At 35.3% G+C, this 20,606-nt stretch overlaps 1 protein-coding gene across 1 annotated transcript in view; it reads left to right on the plus strand.

The window, feature by feature from the left end:
• Positions 1-20,606, plus strand: part of LOC102002495 (solute carrier organic anion transporter family member 6A1-like) — a 102,727-nt gene that overhangs the window by 18,504 nt on the left and 63,617 nt on the right. The window contains exons 5-9 of the mRNA XM_005361397.2: positions 648-766; positions 1,512-1,621; positions 3,122-3,266; positions 12,546-12,741; positions 18,486-18,639. Coding sequence (XP_005361454.1) covers positions 648-766; positions 1,512-1,621; positions 3,122-3,266; positions 12,546-12,741; positions 18,486-18,639 — 724 coding nt within the window. The remainder of the gene's footprint in view (positions 1-647; positions 767-1,511; positions 1,622-3,121; positions 3,267-12,545; positions 12,742-18,485; positions 18,640-20,606) is intronic.

A 20,606-nucleotide genomic window follows, 5' to 3' on the forward strand; every position in this document is an offset into this window, starting at 1 on the left:
AAAAAAAAAAAAAAAAAGATATTGCTTACATTTAATAGTCTGTTGTATGTTTTGCATTTGTCTGAGGCCTCTGCTCCTCTGGTACATAATCACACACAGTATGAAACAACTGTGTAATATGAAACATGTTACTAACAAAACATACGAGTGTATTCTAAATTCTAAGTAACACAGAACTTCTGGATCTTACAAGCAACATGGAGCCAGGGTCACGAAGAAGAGATTCAGATGATATGTGACTCTGAGAATCAGGTGCCATGTACAAGAGAAGCTGTGTAACTTAAAGTGCAAGGCCTCTTGCCCCAGAGGTCCAGGTGTAAGGTTTAAAGGGGCAGGATGAAGAGGGAAGACTTGTCTTCCAGGGGCACAGCTGTTAATGGAGATAATTTTGAATTGGTACAAACAGGAACATATGCCACCCGAGGAGTGTCACTGAAAAGGAAGGTGGGAAAGTTAAGCTCTGATGGGAGCAAACACACCACACAACTGAACATTAGCACCTGACCCATATGAGAAAAACCCCAAAATTAATTGTGACAAATTACAAATGAATGCAAATTAACTGGGAATTCTCTTCCTACCCTTGCTAATTATGATCTTTTTAAAAAATAACCCTAATAGAAATTTCCTATTTTTCTCTGTTCAAGCGCAAATGTTCACAACTTTCGACAATGGCAGAAAGTTTGGTGGAGTGGTTTTATCTCAGTTGCTGTGGTGTCATGGTGTACATTTCCCCTGTTTCTATGCTTTCCACCTAGGTTACCTGGTGAGTATAAAAATATTTAGTTAGAGTAATCCTGACCCTTGTCTCCCATTCTCAAAGCATAGATAAACTACATTTACGTATGAATATGTTTTTACTACTAGTATTGCTCTGTAATAGAATAATATCACAGTGTTTTTATCAGCACAATCAGTATCACATCCAAATATTACATTTGTGTGCTACATTTTTATTCGCATATATTGTATCACTCAATATTTCCTTTAAAAAAACCTTTATATTTAACTGCATCTTTTAAAAGTGAAGTATATGGGAATCTATTTACCTAGTGTTATAGTCAGCATTCTCTAGAGTAATCGAACTTTCTATACAGAATGAATCTCTCTCTCTTGATACACACACACACACACGCCATAACCATGCATTTTAGGGCTGTGTCATCAACTGTCAATTATTGAATGTGGCTATTGAATTTTACATTAATTTAAGAATTAATTAATTCCGCCATAGGAAACACACTTCCAGCAGTTAAAAGACAGACATAGTGGTCAACTACAGAACTGGGCAGTGCAGATGTAAGAAACTTTTATAACCAAGAAATTGTCTTTTGTGAAGTACTACTGTAGAAGAATTTGCATTCTAAAATATACATTGGTTTTAGTTCGTTTAAAACAATTCACATTTCTTTCCATGACAAATAGGGATTATTATAACACAGACAAATGCGTGGTGTATATTTTCTTATGGACTTGGATATATCAAAAGACTGTTTGCTTGTGACCTATAGGTGGAAACAAGCTAATTCGTGAGAAAGAAAAGGAACATCTCTTCTTTGACAAGAGACTTGAAAATAAGGAATTTGGACATAGTTTGAAGGATTTACTTCAGGCTGTTAAGGTAAAGTAAAATGCCTTTGTTAACAAGCCTATAAAGTTGACTTGTTTAATTTTCTTATAGAGTTAAGAAAATGGCAAAGTCTTTAAACTTATGTGAAGGTTTCAGGGCCCCTTAATTAAATTGCTCATTTTCCTTGTGATGAAAAGGAAGACCCCCTATTTTTGGCATTGGTGGGGACCTGTCTAATGTTTGAGACTGATTACGCTAACTGTAATTTTGATTTTTAAATTGATTTTATATAATTTTTGTGTTATTCCCTTTGAATAAATATATAAGGCATTTTAACTAAGGTCATGGATTGGAAGAATTCTGTTGTCAACACATATTTCCCACGTACAAAAGAGTCTCACTACTGAATACAAAATCCTGCATTTCTTTGGATGTTAAACAGGACAGCTACTAATAGATACCAGGATGCAGAGAAAGCCCCTTCTAACACTGTACCTTTATTGCCAATGTTTTTTCTTTTATTTATAACATTTTTTTCTGGCGTATATTTTGCAAGGTTGTAATATTCACATAATAAAAACCTGAAGTCAGATATCTGGGTAAATGCTGAAAGATCAGGAAAGTAGTGGATCAGCCAGTGTCACCTCTTACCACCATGACTCTCAAACAGAAAAGGGACAAAGGTCCTATCTCTTCCTGCTTTATAGTCTCTGCCCAACCATATGACTTTTTATCTGTCTGTACAGACCTCCAGATCTGTGTGGTTAACTAGAGGCTAGCTCTGTCCTCTGATCTTTAGACATGCTTTCTTTGTTAAAGTATAAATAAGAAATCACCACAATGTTTTACAACTGTCATTGTAGAAGTACTTCATTTCCGTGGTTTAAATTATTTCTGGGCATTTTCTCTACAGCTGTTTTGATGGTGAGTTTTTCAGTGATTTTTTTTTTCACAGCAAGTCCATTTGGCTAATTAAATGTTACTAAGATTTATGGGTCAGTTTTATATGCTACGAATATCCCAAATTAATGTATTGGTTTTATTGCTGCTTTAATATTAACTTTAGGTTTTTCTATACATAAAAGCATATAATCTTTAAACAGTAACCCTGACCTGTAACCACTATTTGCATACCTTTTATCTAAATCAAAGATTGGATTGTTGGCTAAAACAATGCTGCTATGAACATAGTTGAGCATATACTTTTGTTGTATGATAGGGCCTCTCTTGGATATATTCCCAAGAGTGGTATTGCTGGGTCCAGGGGTAGGTTGATCTCGAATTTCCTGAGGAACCGCCACACTGCTTTCCAGAGTGGTTGCACAAGTTTGCATTCCCACCAGCAATGGATGAGTGTACCCCTTTCTCCACACCCTCTCCAGCAAAGGCTATCATTGGTGTTTTTCATTTTAGCCATTCTGACAGGTGTAAGATGGTATCTTAAAGTTGTCTTGATTTGCATTTCCCTGATTTATCTATAGAAAGATACTTCTGCAGGTTGATAGCATCTAAAGACATCAAATGATTGTGATATGTCCTGTTCTGTTTCAGTGTCTGGTCAGCAACCCGCTGGTGATGTGCTTCTCACTGTGCAAAACGTCAGAGTGCCTGACTCTTAAGGGAAATCTCAAGTTTGTGCCCATATATTTAGAAAGTCGGTTTTTGATGACGCCGACACTTGCCAGTCGTCTCACAGGTAGGTTTGTCTTCTTACTGTGCTGATCTCAAAATTCCCATGATGTATATATTTAAATGTGTTATGTATATTTAAGAACCATGTCATGTAAGCAGAAGACACAGGGTGAATGTACTTGCAGAAACTATATAAACGTGATCACTCTATATTACATCAATATTTTTAATACATAAAACTCCACGATGTTGTTTTTATAGCCACTATCTTCTGGCTTACCTCTCTATATGCCTGCATATTCATTTTCCCATTATCTATAGAAAAGCAGTCTTAGCAAGCCACAATTTGTCTTTTCCTTCTGTGCTTCTATACCTTTCTGCTTATGTGTCAGTACTCAAGGTTTTTCTAAAATATTCACATAATTCCCTACTTATTCTTCAATTTCTTTCACCAGAAAATATATTTTCTGGATTCACATTGGTTTGAACTTAATGCATTGTAACTATGCTGTAGTACTGCTTATTCCCTATCTGCCACAGACATGCCACTGTTTATGTAATATAATTGTATATCCATTATTATACTAAGAGATATAAAATTCGATTTAATCTTAATTTCTCTGAACATTGTCACATTACATAAGACCTTTGATATCCATTCGTATTGCTAACTAGTGTTTTATGTTTTTACACTAAACAAGAATTGCTATTGTTTACACTTTTAATCTTAAAACATAATTGAGAATTTTGCTCAATAAAAGATTCCAAATAATAGTTCTAAATGAAAGTATTAAAAGGTTCTAGTATTAATTAAAAAGTGATGAACATCAAAGTTTATTTTAGGCTACAAAACATCAAGCAGGTTTCCAGGACAGCCAGGAGAAACCCTATCTCAAATAAACAAGCAAGAAAACAAATGAAAAACAAAACAAACTAACAAAAAGTCAAGAAGCTTTGTTATAGATTTAATGTAACTTGAAGGCATAGATAGTTAAGGGAGTATTTACATTATATTTGACTATACAGAAGGCCAGAAAAAGATAGTAAGGGATGAACATAAAGCACCTGAGGAAAAAAACCAAAACCAAATGTTCACACATGCAGGACCCCTGATCATCAGCAGATTTAATGGTATGTTATATATTGGATATTTCATGTACCCTAAGGTATCATTCCAGATATAATAGATGTATTAACAATTGCATACTCTACCTTGGCTTATAAGGATGAACTTTCATGCAGTTTTTGTATCAATAGCAATGTCTTAGATTATTCTAATTCTATAAGTCTGCAGAGCTCCAAGCTTCTATGCCAAAGCTTTGATTTTATCAAGTGTAAGCTATATTGCATTTTGAGAAACTGCCTACATTAGAAAATCATTGGCCTCCAGTTTTCTGAAAAAAATCTCCTAGAAGACTATTCCTCCATTCTTCATGATCTTTTGTCTCATAAAACCACCTGTCACAAAGAGCTGTAGGTCAAGGAGTTGATTTGACTGGTGATGCCTCAAGGTAGACTCTTAAGAGAAAACTGCTGATAATGTAAGGTAGACTTGTAAGAGATATGCTTTCTCCCACTCCAAGCAGCTAGAAGCTGCTAATAGATCTATGGTTTGGACTTGGAGTTCTATCCCAACTCCTATTGTCATGCTAGGATGAGGTATTGCTTGGGCTTTCACGGTTTTGTGGATACTATTGCAACTGCTGTGCCTTCGTGTGTGCCTCTGACTGGGTGTGTTCATAAGATGCTGTTTATTCGTAGTTACCCACTGTCTGGCTCTTTACAATCTTCCAGTTTCCTCTTTCCCAGTGATCCCTGATTCTTGGGAAGAGAAGCCACAGTATATATCTTCCATTCAGAGCTAAGCATTCTTCTATTTTCTTCTTCTTTGTCTTATTAAAGGAGGCATTAGCTCATTCAGAAAGTGTCTGTTCCCTATCCCTAGCATTCATCCCACTTTTACAACAGGAGGTACATCTTGCCATGCCACACATTCATAGTTCTTGGAGTTAACACCTGGGTATGACTAATAACTACTGTTCTCCTCCAGTAGCGTGTGGAGGACCTTCTGCATTATGAAAACTAGTCGGTAGGGTTGAAGCATCCATGTCAGTATCAGCTGAATTTCTCCATGTTTTGTAAATCAGGTTAATGATGTCTTCAGAAACAGGGATTTATTGTTAAGATCAGTGAGTAAGCAAGAACAAGGGCAAAAATCTGGGATATTTGGGGGCTTTGTGAGGCCTTATTGTCCAACAATTCTAACCTATTTTTCTGAGGAACAATTCTGACAAAGAGATGTGAAAAGGAGCTAGGCAATATCTGTACTTATAGTGAACTGGGCCCTAGAAAACAGAAACAAAACAAAAACCCAAACCCTAAACTTAGAGAACTTAAACTTTTTAATAATTATATCACTAGTCATTCTTGTTGTTTGATTCATAGGAGGTCAATATAATACCAGGCAATACATTTTTATCTTAGTTCTGGAATGAATATTGTGTTTGTCATCTAAAATTTTATGGTAGCTTATCTCTGCTCTAAAGGTAGAGATACAGTCTCTATCATCTATGGCTGCTTAGAGTACAAAAAAATGTTAGCAAGGAGTTTAGAACAAAAAGTTGCTTTGTTATTCAGTACATAACTAAGATTAATGTTTATAGGAGAAAATTATTTAACAAATATCCTTGAAGTATATCCTATATATACAATACAGGAAGAGGCTAAATATTGCCATACTGGGAGGAAATTGCATTATATTTGCCCAAATGAAGTTTTACTTAAATATGGAGACAAACAAATATTGAAAGATGCAATATATATACACACATATATATATTATATTATGTGAACATCAACCAGTGTTAATGCTGATGTAACCACATTAATTTTAGGTAAAATGACAATTCAAGAAAGATTTAATGACTCAAGAAGTGATATATATCATAAAATTATAAGTGAACATGCATCAATAACATTGCTTTAATACATATAAAACAAAACCACACAAAATAAATTAAATGACCCTCAAATATCTAGTGTTTTTTCTCTACTTCTCCCTTTCTTTCAGTTGCTAGTGCCCTTCACATCTGGGATTCTAAAGGAAAAATGATTTTCTCATCAGGGTGCTTAACTGTCCACTTGTCTGAAGTTCCTCAAATTAATCTTAATCTGTGGCAATTACTTGGAAGTTATTGCTCTCACACTTTATATGTTTCATTTTATTTTAATATACCCACAAATGCCTATATAAAATATCCAAATATTTGCTTTCCATGACATATTTCTAAACACAAAACAGAAATGCATTTATATCTATTAACAAGTTTATGATGGATGTGTTATTTATATACTTAATTCAATGACATCATGTTTTTAGAAATGATTTTTATTTTCATGTATTATTCATTTATCATTTCTGTTTTTGTGTATGTATGTGTGCATGGTCTTGCAACAACATCCTTGTAGAAGTAAAAAGGCATCTTAGGGGAGCCATTCTTTCCTTCTACCATGGGGTTCCAGGGATTGGTAGCATGCATCTTTTCTCATAGAACAATCTTGCTGGTCACATAGTGATATTTTTCTCTTTAGCTTGATTTAGTGTTTTGGTAAGGCTTTTGACTAATTTTGTTAGTTGAGATTAGATGGAATATAGCCTAGACTGGTCTTGAATTGGAACTTGATCTGTAGCTGGGACTGCAATTCTTCATCTGCCATACCCAGTGTAATTGGTTTTGGTTAAATTTATCAAGATTTGCATTTCCAAGCTTTGTATTATTTTTTTCAGAATCTTTCTTTATTGTGTTTTTTTCTTATTTCTATTTATCTTCATTAACTGATACTGTTCATCTGTTATGTATTGCTACTTTTCATATTTTTTCATATTGAAATATCCACATAAAGTCACATGGACAGATCTTTATTTTATATGGATGGATTTCATAATATATTGAATTATTCTTCCAATGTCACTTGGCATTATCTGGTCTGTTTTTTACATAATTGGATCACAGCTTGACAACTTAGATTACCATGTCGAGATTAGAATATACTTTCTTTTATGCAAATCTTCATAGAGTGGACACATTCTGGCATTTCAAGCATGTTGTGGGTTTCTCCTCTGTATGCTGTGAATATGTTTTAGTACCATTTGTTAGTAAAAAAGATGTTTTGGTTAGCAGAGTCAGGCAGGAAATCTGAACAGAGATATATAGAGACAGTAGGCCGAATCAGGGAGATAGTATGTAGCTATCAATGAATAGGATGCTAGAAATTTACCGGTAGCCCACAGCCTCATGGTGGAACACAGATCAATAGAAAAGGGTTGATTTAAGAAATAAGTGCTAGCTAGGAATATTCTTGAGCCATTGGCCAAACAGTCTTATTAAATAATTTCTGTGCGATTCAGGCTTGGGTTGCTAGGAAATGCAAGTGCCATCTCTGCTTACCCAAGCAGATGGGGAGGCAACATAAGTTTTGGTATACATTGTCAATACTGACTCCTCCTGGAGCTATAGCACTGTTTGGAGTCACAGACTTCCAAAGACACTACTATTCATAAGAGATTCTTGGGTTGGTTGCTGCATTCAGGTTGGAGGGTCTATGGGCTAACTGAAGGTGCTTCATGGTGGAGGTTAACAATTAGAATCACAGATTTTGCTATGTGACATTCTATCACCAGACTTACTTGTTACATGCAGTCTGCCCTGCTGCAACCTTGATTGTTGTAGAATATAGATGTAGATGTGGTCTCTCCTACAATTATGTTTTGATCTCTAATGCTATGGTGTGGATATTTGCCCTGGAACTAACCTCAGCTTTAAATGGAGACTACATGCTCATTTTCTGGCTTCCCAGACCCAAATAACCACATAGAACTCTATTAGCTACAACACTGTTTGGCTGATGGCTCAGGCATATTTCTACCTAGCTCTTATATCTTAAATTACCCCATTTCTATTCATTTATATTTACCATGAGGCTCATGGTTTACCAGTATGGTTCCAGTGCCTGTTTTATTCAGCAGCTACAAGGTATCACGCTGATACCGCCTTCTTTCTCCCTGCATTCAGTTTAGTTTTCCCTGCCTAACGCTATTCTGCCCTGCCATAGGCCTAAGTAACTTCTTCATTAACCAATGGTACAGAAGGAAATCCTACCTCATCTCTCCTTTTTTCTGTCTAAATAAAAAGGTTTTAACTTTAGCATAGTAAAATTATATATACAAAAGCAAGAATTATAATTATAATATTTTTGTTTTGTATCAAATTTATTATTTATAATAACTAAGGAAAACTATAACTATCTGTCTTCAACTACATCAAAGACCCCAGAAGGATGTAATATTACCTAAGTAAACAGGAAGTACATTGTAAACAACTTCCAAAACTCTAGAATTGACAGAGTCAGCTCATTGCCTGGACAGTTACACAAAGTTCTTTTGTAATGTTGCGGCATCTATCTTCAGTCTGCAGACCCATTGTATCTGGCAGACTTTTCCATGAAGCAGGAAATTTGAAAGAATGTTTTGTCTTTATTGGCAATTTATCAGACACTTTCTTATATATCTAGTAGAATAACTGGCAGACTCTTTCAGGAAGCAGAAACCCTGAATGACTCTCTCACCTTCTTCATTTGACTTCAGCAGTTATTTTCCTATAGGCTCTACATGTCCAGTTTATACAGCATACCACCAAGCAGTCCAGGCAAGAATAGTTTCCTGCACAAATGACTAGCCTTGTCACATTGAAAGAAAATTTCATAATGAGTTTTTTCAATGCCCATTAACTTCTCTGAAGTAATTGGTGCTGCCAGAAGCAGACTTATCTCACTAGTGAGAAGTGTCTAAGTTCTTTTCTTTTTCAAGACAGGGTTTCTCTGTGTAGCTTTGGAGCCTACCTGGAACTCTTGGAGACCAGGCTAGCCTCAAACTCACAGAGATACACCTGTCTCTCCCTTGTGAGTACTGGGATTAAAGTCATGTGCCACCACAGCCTAGCTGAAACATCTTAAGTTCTTAAAACATTTTAAATGCCATATTCTGTAAGTTTTTTGAAGGGTTTGAATACCTGTCAATCTGAAATATATCTCTACATCTAGAAAACCTAACATGACTACAGTTTGACTATTATAGATTACTATCTATTAATCTGTATTTTTTAATTTTGCATTACATTTTAAAATGAGATTGGAATTTTTAAAAGATTTATTTATTGTGTATACAGTGTTCTGCCTGCTTGACAGAATAGGGCGCCAGAACCCATTATAGATGGCTGTGATGCACCATGTGGTTACTGGGAATCCCACTCAGAACTTCTGGAAGAGTAGTCCATACTCTTAACCTCTGAGTCATCTCTTATGTCACCCCAATTCTAGGAAGCAGTGGGCCCATGCTGCCACCAAGTAACTTACAGCATCCTGTCCACAAATTCCACTTAAGTGCTTGGCCTCCTGAAAGAGCCAGAGTTGTTTATCAGCATGAACTAGGAAGCCATCTCTCAAAGAAGCTGCAGAGATTTTGCTGCTAATGCTGAGTCAGGAAGCCTTCTCTTAAAGGAGCCATGCCTCTGCTCTCTGCCAGCAAACAAGAGACCATCTGAAAAGTAATGCAACTACCAAGAAACTGACTGTAGTTGGTTCCTGTTTTTGTGTATCTAGAAGCTCTTTTCTTTTTTTTAAAGCTTTTTAAGGACTTATGTCAATTCATGTCCCACATTGGAAGTCATTATGTAAATGGAGACTGTGCAATCATTTTCCAGACACAATCACACAAAACTGTATTAATTACATCACTTATTTCGCCCATAGCTCAGGCATATTTCTACTTGGCTGTTCAGGACCTCTTCAGAAAATATAACTTAGGGCACAATAACATTCCAGTATCCACCAGGCCCTAGGTTAATGCCTAGTTATTGTGGGATGGAGAATAGAGAAAAGGAGAAGAACTTATAAGATAATAAAAATAGATAAATAAACAAGAAATTCAAAGGCTGGAACATTAACTCAGTGCTGGAACACTTGCCTAGGGTACATGAAAATCTTCATCATTTAAAAAAGAAAAGAAGAAAAAGAAAAAGTGTAAAGGATAAAAATAGGAATAAGAAGGAGGAAAAACGAAAACATGAAAAGGAAAATTTAGAAGAGAGTAAAATTCAATAAAAATTAAGATAAATATAAGAAAAATAACAAGAAATAAAAATACAAATTTAAATGAAAACAAATGGAGGAACAATTAAGTGAAATTATTTTCCTGCCTAAGATCTCTCTGGATCCTCTAAAGTTTAAAAATTCAACGAATAAGGTGAGAAGTGTAGGTTATATTTTCAGATTGTTCTAATTCTTTTCTCACTAAAATAGTGGGCACAGAAGCACACTGTGACCAACATTTGACAAAGACAGGGGGCGTGCTGGCTGTACTAGGAGCATATACCCTCTAGAGTCTTGGTCTTCAATGCCCTAAGCATGGATATTGATAGTGGAACAGTGAGACTGCCTTGCCATATGAGCATAGGAATGAAAAAGCTGCTTTAGATATATCTTTACTTAAAAAGATGTTTTATTCTGTAGAATGGAGAAATAGACAACTTTTGGGATACAGCAAGCTCTTCTCACTGAACACTAGATTTGGAACAATAAGCACTATTCTGAATTCATACATTTGCTCTGAAGACTTTTAGATTTTCCATCTAAGACATGGGGATATTCCTGGAATGCCTCTCACAGTGTGTGTGAGCATAAATCTGTCAATACATTGTATCAAATATACTCAGGTATAACTTTCTTGACTTTGCCTTTAGTTGCTGCTTACCCAGCTATGCACTGAGGTGTCCAGTAGAAGTCTGAGATGTGACTCTGTTGGGATTTCCATTCTCAAAGTTGAGTCCCTGATACCAGGTACTCTAGCAGTAAGATTTTCCTATTATAGGCTACTTGTATATAGGATGCAGCCTTATATGCCAAGTCTTGGCTTCCACTGTCACTTCCTCCCTAGGAGTACAGACTCTACTTCTCTATTAAATTTTGTATTTTAGGAGCCAGGGTATTTGCTCACCTTGCCTTGTCATTCTCTTTAATTTGTGGAAGGTCCCAGGTTTCATTTTCTGTGAAACTTCCAGTGTTGAGCCACTTTTCTTTTCATGACGAGTTCCAAGTCTTTCATTTTTTTTTTCCATCCCATGGAAGAGAAAACTAGTGCCTAGTATCCCTGTTCTACTACTTTGGACCTGAACTTGATTTTTTTCTTTATTATCTCAATTATGTTTTTTTAACCCCTTTTCTCATTTGTTTTTCTTTTTCTAATGTCTCCTTTATTTCTTGCTGCTTTTTGTTCTTGGTTATCTTTTTTACTTTGACTCTTTATTCTTTAGTCTTTTGGTTTTGGGTATTTGGGAGCTCCCGAATAAAACACATGGAGGCTTATTCTTAATTATGAATGTCAGGCCTAAGCTTGGCTTGTTTCTAGTCAGCTTTTCTTAAAATAAATTATCCCATTTATCTTTTGCCTCTGGACTCCTTTCTTTCTCTGTTTCTGTATAGCTTTCTTCACTTCTTGTTTCATGGTTGGTTGTGTGGCTGGATGACCGGGTTGAGTTCCCCTCTTCTCCTTTTCTCATTTCTTTGATCCTCTCTCTTTCCAGAGTTCTCCTTCTATTAATTCTCTCTTCATGCCAGCCCTGCCTATCCTTTCTCCTGCCTTGCTAATGACCATTCAGTTTTTTATTAGAGCAAACAGGTATTTTAGACAGGCACAGTAACACAGCTTCACAGAGTTAAACAAATCCAGCATAAAAGAAGGTAACGTATTTTTGCATCATTAAACAAATGTTCCCTAGCATAAACAAATGTAACACATCTTAAATTAATATTTCATGACATCTTTCAATTTTTCCATTTTTGTGGAACATTTCAAATGTGTCTATTTATTGTGGTATAATTTAATTGTGTGTTTGTGTTGTTATATGGTATCTCTAACCATTACTTCTACTTAATAATAATCAGCTAAGTAATAATATCTCTCAATAAGACAGCTCATAGCTTCTGTGTGGTATGGATTAAATTCCTAGTCTGTACTGGATATCCTGTGTATATCCTGGCAACAAAGCACGATTTCGACCAGAATCCAGGAGACCTATAATGGCTCCATCCCCATGCATGTGATGGTATATATTAAAAAGTCCAGATACAATATCTTCTATTAAAAAGTCCAGATACAATATCTTCTAGGTTTTGTGCTTTGTTTTGCTTTTTAAAAATGTATTTGGTTAGAGGGATTGTCACCTATGTGTAATTTTTCTGTACTCTCAACAGGTTACTTTTTAACAGTATTTTCTTTTCCTTTTCACAGCACTTTTTATGTTTTTTGGATATACAGTTGGCCGTTTCCTGGGAGGTTTAATTGTAGACAGATTGGAAATGTCTTTCAAGAACAAAATAAGATTTATAGTGTTGACATCTTTTGTATCAGTTTGTCTTTTTATATTAATCCTTTCTGTAGAGTGTGAAACAGCGAAATTTGCTGGAATCACTGAAGATTATGATGGGTAAATATAAGTTTTTGTACTAGATAATTATTTAACTAATAATCCAGGAGATAATTTCCAGAAAAATCATCCAGTAACAACATATATTTATATAACTCTTGGTGTTTTTAAACATATAAATGAAGTATAAAACACAGTTTTATTCTTTATATTAAAGTTGCATAACTCAGAGATATGTTTGTCTTGTATTTATAAATAATTTAGAATCAAAATTTGAACTTTGTATTAAGGCAGGTAGCAAGTACAAAATGGTATAAGAATATGTACACGTGATCTGAGCTTTTGTTCTTGAACTGATCTGTCAGCATTCTTGTAGATATCAAGGATGGATTTAAAGTATGTATGAGCAAGCATGCACATGAGCATTTTAATTTAAATTCAAAGCATTTGGCATTGGTTGATATTAAATATTGTACAGGAGAAATGCAACTGAAAACCAAAGGCTAAGCAAGTGAAAGGATAGAAGAGAACAAGAGCACTTTCCACTTTAATGAGTAGCTTACAGCAAACCAATGTCCAATACATGCTCCTGGAGCTGGCCCCAGGGTTAGAAAACGTGGCTTTAGCTTTGCTTCTCTTACAAATGGAGCCAAGGTCTTGAATTTGTAGACATAGCAAAAAAAGAGACACATCCGTAACTGAAAAAATGATAAATTAAAAGTCTTATAAAAATTAAAATCCTTTCCTGTGCAAAACCTTTTGTTAATCTGGTAGAGCAATCATACTGTGCAGTGAAGAAAATGAAAATCAAAGCCTGCACTTGGAGAATTAATGACATGTCAACTGAAAAAGATTCTCTGAACACAAAATTAATAAGACTTAATGCTAAATGATTCCTCACTCCAGAAAAAGAAAAATGGAAAAAAATATTTTTAAGTCTTTGTTTGTAAAATAAATTCCTCACATATCCAATGTGAGCAAAATCATTTATATATAAATTAAATATTTCTCACTTAATGTTTAAGCTAAAGTGCTGCTGACCCTCATATATGTGAATACTAAATGTTATGAACATGCTGCTTCTCTCTTAATTTGTAAATTATTTATAATTCATAGAATATCTTTTCAAAATGCATTTGAGTTAAAATAGAATTATGACATTTTCCCAAATAAAGATTTCCATATACTTCAAAGAGCCTATATACATAGAGCAAAAAAACAAAACAAAACAAAACAAAAGGTTATGAGTGGATAATACACTGCTTTAAAAATCAAAACAATGAAACCAAGTTGGAGGACTCAATGGCAACAAATAAATATTTATTTTGAAGCCAAAACAAATATGGTGGTATTGTATTTCCTGAAAATCTTTATAAGATTCAAAATAGCCAGGCAGTGGTGGCCCACGCCTTTAATCCCAGTACTCGGGAGGCACAGGCAGGCGGATCTCTGTGAGTTCAAGGCCAGCCTGGTCTACAAGAGCTAGTTCCAGGACAGGAACCAACACTACAGAGAAACCTTGTCTCGAAAAAAAATGTAGAACTCTGTTAATCAAGGAAGTGTTAAAAGCTTGTCAGAGGACCGGAATTTTGATCTTTGGGCTGGGTACAGATGCAATGAAGTAGAGACTCTAGAGCCATCTATAAAATTATTATTAGCTGACTTTATGGCCCTTGAAATATGTATATATATATGTATATATATATTTGTATGTGTGTATAACATCATATGGAGTAAACAGATTATAAATTTAGAAATATATGCATATGCATAGATGCATACAATACTATTTAGTGAAAAAATTAAGCCATGAGTTTGAAGGAGAGTGGGCAAGGCTTGGAGGAAAGAAAGGGAGTGGAGACATTTAATTATATTATAATCTCAAAAACTATAAAAATTTTAAAGAACAAAATTCATATTATATATAAATACTATTAGCATGGCTAGAGAGATTGTTCATGCTGAAGAATGCCTGTTATTCTTCCAGAGAGCATGAATTTGGTTCCAAGAACTCGTGTCATGTTATCCCAGCTCTGGGGGATCTGACATTCTTTTTGTGAGGGTACCTAACTCCATGACATGATCTTATACAGACACATGCATACTCACAAATAAAATATAATAAAAATAAAGATGTAATAATACTATTGGGTTGGTACCATTACATGTCTTTATTTTCATATAAACCAACTTGGAGACCCCATTTTGTATTACGTAGAGGAATTTAAAATGAACCATAAATATAAATTTACAATATAATATTCTAAGAATATAAGGGAAAATATTTTTGATTTTGAAGTTCCCTAGGATTTCTTTCACGAGATATAAAACACATAACCCAGGAAGAACATTGCAAATGGAACTTCATAAAAATTAAATCTGCCCTTTCAAGAACTTTTTTTTCCTGGGGGAAGGCTTGATACAGGGTCATACTATGTATGCCTGGTTGTTCTTGTATATAAACCAAGATGGCCTCAAACTTGCAGAGATTCATCTGCCTTTGTCTCTGCCTTGCAAAACCTGGGATTAAAGGTATATGCCATCATGTTTGGCTTTAAAAGACTTTTATGTTTTTAAATGAAGAAACAGATTTTAAAAAGAAATAATATATATATTGAAAATAAATATATAGAAAACTTAAGGTTTGTTTCTGATCATATAAAACATCTAATATAAAAAATTAACAACATAAATGGAGAAATGATTTTAAATAAGACTTATATTTATATTATTTATATTTATATAGCTGGAAATATACAGAAAGAATTTATTATTACTAATTAAAAATGAGAATAAAATGTTATAGTCTAAACTATTGTTCCTATGTCATGCAAGTAGGGAGAGATATATTGTGAAGAAGTCAGAATGAAATCTTGGTTCAGATTGACTTTGCCAGCACTGATCAAATTTTCGAAAGTCTGATGCCATCTTGTCTCTTTTCCATTTTTGTGTCCAAGTCACTCATGTGCCACCCTTTCCAACATCTGTTTACTAAGCTCCATCAGTTTCACTGTTACAAATGTTTCTATTCATGCACCCTTTCTACATTTACAACCCTTCTGCAATATTCCTTTTCTCTTAAGTTAGGTTGTTTTAAGTTCTCAGTGCATCTCTATCCTTCATGTGCTAATGTATACATGAGGTGGGTTAATGTTGAGTTTTAACCTTCCTGTTGCATTTTAGGTGTTAAATTTCTTGTCAAATTTAACCAAGAGTCTCCAGGAAACAATGTGGGGTCAAACCCTTAGTAGTGCTCGGCAGTTAAAAGTACATACTATAGACTTAGACACAAAATTTTTATTTTGATCTTTTATTTTATCTAATATGAAAGATAAGTACTCATTTAAGCACTGATTTGATGAGCAGGAGGGAGACAGTCCTCCACATACTGAATGACCAATACCTTAGGAAATTTAATCAGCATCAAATTGATTGCTTTATGTCTTAGCTGCAGTTGTTTCTATAGTAGAAGATGGCCTCTTTTTGATATTTTTCTCTCAATAAACTGAGCTATTCCTGCTATGAGCGAAAACAAAAACAAAACAAAACAAAATAAACCACCAAAGCTCTATTCCTAGGTCATGCTGCAGGTCATGGAGCTCCTTCTGTCATTCCTTGGAGCTCAGGTGCTGTTCTGAATTAGTGGCCCCCCTGGACAGGGAGGACTGACTAGAGGCATGAGAGAGACAGCCGTGAGCAGGATGATTGAGAGGAAGCATGAGAGATGCAGCTCTGAGTTCTGGTCAAATCACACAGGAGGGTGAGCGCTTGAACGGGTGTGGCTGGACTGGAATCCGAACAGCTGTGGAGTTCATTCAGCCTGCCCTGCCAAGATGTGAATGGCAGAAAATTCTCTCTCTCTGTCTCTCTGTCTCTCTCTGTCTCTCTCTGTCTCTCTCTGTCTCTGTCTCTCTCTCTGTCTCTCTCTGTCTCTGTCTCTCTCTCTCTCTCTCCTTTTCCTTCCTCTATTTTCTTAAATAATGGACAGGGATTGTAACTCCCTTCTCATGGAGATTTCTTCATATTAGTTCCTATGCCTATAAAGTTGCAAAACTATACATCTGAATATTTATTTTTCTAGATTTGAACAGCATTTCAATAATTGCACAAAATGATTTGTCCCAAAGGCTGAGAAGAATACACATTAGAACCCCCCTCTCAAGGATTTATAACTCTTTTCAGTGAGAGGCCTCAGTTTCCTGAAACCCCAATAGCTTTTTATTTTTTGTAGTGTTAATTTGGGTATTGTTTATTATAGAAAAAGGAAGGCACATCTGAGAACTCTATTTTGAGTTCATAATAAACAAGAAATCTATGTTTCCTGGTCTAAATAGTAAATACTATAGATCTACCTACTGGATTGTACTTTTTACGCATTTCTGTCTCCTTTTGCTTCCAAACTCATATAAGTGAACCCAATAGCTTTTTAAAGAAAATTTTCTTTACCTTCTTAGAGGGTCATGTGACCCACATTTTGGCACTAGTAGGTGTCACTACAGGTAGTGAAATGAACCAGGGAGAGGTGAGAATGAAAACTCCATCCAGATTGACTTTGTTAACCTGGATCAAACTTTGGGTGGTCTGATGCCAGGAAGTATAATGTCACCATATTCAAACACAGTATAATTTCAAAAAATACTTTCCTAGTGTAATAGCATCCCCAGTGCACATGGAAGCATGATTACATTGAAAGTCAACTCAGGATACATGTTATTTCTTCCAAGAAGGTATCTTATAGAGATAGGCTATCTGTATTATCTTAAGGACCTAAGGAAAGATTTGGCATGATCATGGTCATACAGACAGAGCAGAGATCATATCAATTACCTCTTTTCCTTGTTGTATGAGCTTGGGAGACCCCATGGCTATAAATGTAATGTAAGGATTATTTATATTAGCTCTGGTCCTGCCTCTGAGATCTTTATATTTCCTACCCAATGGATAATGCAGATCACATGACTATTCATCACCTCCAATTCACAGCTTTCTTGATGGAAGAAAAGGTTAAAAGTCCACTCCTTTGATAGGAAAACCATGAGCACTTAACATTTCTCGTTTCCCAGCTGATCTGTGAGCTGATCTGTGAGCACAAGGAGCTTTCTGCCTCTAAGGATAAACCATTTGGGGAAATCGATAGCTTTCAAAACATTTTTAAAAGGTAAGGGTAGGTAGAGAGTAGCCCAGTGTTTAAGAACACTTGTCCTCTTTCCAAAGGACCCAAGTTTGGTTTCCAAGACTCACATTGGGTATCATAACTGTCTGTAAGTCTATTTCCAAGGGATTCAATGACTATTTTTGCTTTCATAGATGTTGTACTCACACAGTGCATAAATATACATTCTAACAAAACATGTACACATGTAAGATAATTCTAAAATAGTTACATAAAACCTTTTACAAAATTTAAATATTCTACTTTAATATTTCACACAAGAACAATGGAAAAAATGTCCATATAAAGCAAAAATAATTATTTGCATTTATTTATCTGGTACCTGTAAAGATCATAAGAGAGCATCAGATTCCCTGGAACTAGAGTTACAGGTGGTTCTGAGCTGCACTGTGGATGATGGGAATGGAATTTTGGTCATCTGGAAGAGCAGGAAGTGCTGTAAAGGGCTAAGCTATCTTTCCAGGACTATCATGTGATATAATCTTAAATGTGCACTTTATGTTTTTATATTTTAGTAAAATCCGTGAAAAAAATTTAAATGAAAATATTTGCAAATCTTATTGATATATTGTTATATGCATCAACAATTTAAATGGTAATGTTATAATTGTATTTAATGTCAACTTCACAGGACAGGTATCCTTGGAAACCTCACAGCTCCATGCAATGAGAAATGTGATTGCCCAAACAAACACTATGCTTCTTTATGTGGAAGAAATGATAAAGAGTATTTCTCTGCATGCTATGCAGGCTGCACTGCTTATAAATACTTCCAAGGTGAAAAGGTAACTTTTATTTATTATGTTTTTTCTTTTCTGTAGATGGAGTGGTGGGCCGCTTCCTGCTGCCCAGCTCCCGGCCGCCGGCTAGCTTTACCCAAAATAATCACACAGAAACTGTATTCATTTAAACACTGCCTAGCCCATTATATCTAGCCTCTTATTGGCTAACTCTTACATATTATTTTAACCCATATCTAGTAATCTGTGTATCACTACAGTGTTGTGGCTTACTGGGAAAGATTTAGTGTGTCTGACCTGGTGGCTGGCTCCATGGTGGCTGCCTCACTTCCCTCTTTCCCAGCATTCTGTTCTGTCTACTCCATCTATCTAAGCTGCTGTCCTATCAAAGGCAAAGGCAGTCTATTTGACCAATGAAAGTAACACATAGACAGAAGACCCACCTACATCACTTTTCCAGTAACAGGTTCCTTATTTTTAGGTTTTAAAATAGAGAAGTAAAACCTAGTTTATGATTTTTGTGTTCACTTTCAGCAGCATTTACTGAACTTTGAACACAATCTTTCACACACCAAGAAGTTGCCTGATCCCATCCTGTGAGTCATCTTTCCTCCAAATGTGCCTTCTGCTGAGATTCAAAATGCCTATGCTGTATCTCTACTTCTGCTCCACAGTAACTCAGATGGACTAAGATTTTTCTTAATGGAGTGTTGAATCCAGTGCTTCACTTCCACATAAAATTTGAGAGAGCTTGGAGAGGAATTCTAGGCACAAAAGACTAGAGTTAAGCATGACTTCTTGGTAGCCGCATTTTCTTGGGTGGGTTGTGTTTGCTAGAGGCAAGCAAAGGAATGATTCCTTTAAGAGAAGGCTTCCTGACTCAGTGCTAGCAGCAAAAACTGCAACTCCTTGGTTAATGCTGGTCATGTTATGCAGAACTTTAACGGGGTCTCTGAGAAGTGTGTTACAAATTTCTTAATGGTGACATAGACCCACTGCATCCCTGGATTTGGGGCCATGAAGATGGCTCACAGAAGCAGTGAACATACCTCTGCCATGGTGAATGGAGCAGAGCCAACAGGCAGGGCTGCAGAGTTGGTCCTAGCCACACCCTCTTTGCATTAAAAAATGCACCCCTGGTCAGAAAACTATTACAGATACACAATAAGACAAATTCAGACAAAAATAAACCTCTGAATGGGACACAGAATATTTTAAAAAAATGTTTGTAGGCTTAAGAACAAAATGGGCTATAAGCAGTTATAGAACAAAAAAGTTTTAAAAAATAAAACAGTCTTGAAGTAGACATTAAAAGTAATAAAAAGTACAGACACATAGATTAAAGGAAATATTAAAAACATAGAGAATAGAAGCCACATAAAGAATAAAAATATGCAGAGTCTAGATTTTGTATACTACTGTGTTTTCTTTGATTTTTTTTTTTATTGTGAATGAGCTAAGTACAGAGAGACATTTCATTGTATAGGCTGGAAAGCTAAACCAAAATATGTATTTTAAAAGTATCTTGGTGTCAAAATTTAAGACTAAGGATATATTTCTTTGGAAAAGAGGTTCTGCTTTTGTTTTTGCAGAAGACGAGAACTTGCTGATTTCTTCCTGGCTAATGTGATTTGATGGAACAAGACACCCCCAAAAGGTCTCCATGAACCCTAAAAATACTTTGCCCTACAAACATCAGGCAGCAGTTTGGCAAAAACAATACCCAAATTTCCACAGTGGTTGTTTATAAATGTTTGTTTTCATTTAAAAGGGAATATGATATAATAGCTAAAACTTTATATTGATATGGATCTTAATCTATTGCTACAAATGTAAGCTCAGTTTTGTACGTATATTTCTACTCTTGTTTAAGGTATTATGTTCATATAACTCATTTAAAAGTGCAATATAGGATAGGATCATTTCAGATTCCCTATCTTCAGCTGCCCCAGGAACTAACTGGGGACCTCTCCTTAGGATATTTTGCATATCACCATAGAACCTTCATCTGG

Source organism: Microtus ochrogaster, linkage group LG4 (assembly GCF_000317375.1).
Source record: "Microtus ochrogaster isolate Prairie Vole_2 linkage group LG4, MicOch1.0, whole genome shotgun sequence".
Taxonomy (NCBI): Eukaryota; Metazoa; Chordata; class Mammalia; order Rodentia; family Cricetidae; genus Microtus; species Microtus ochrogaster.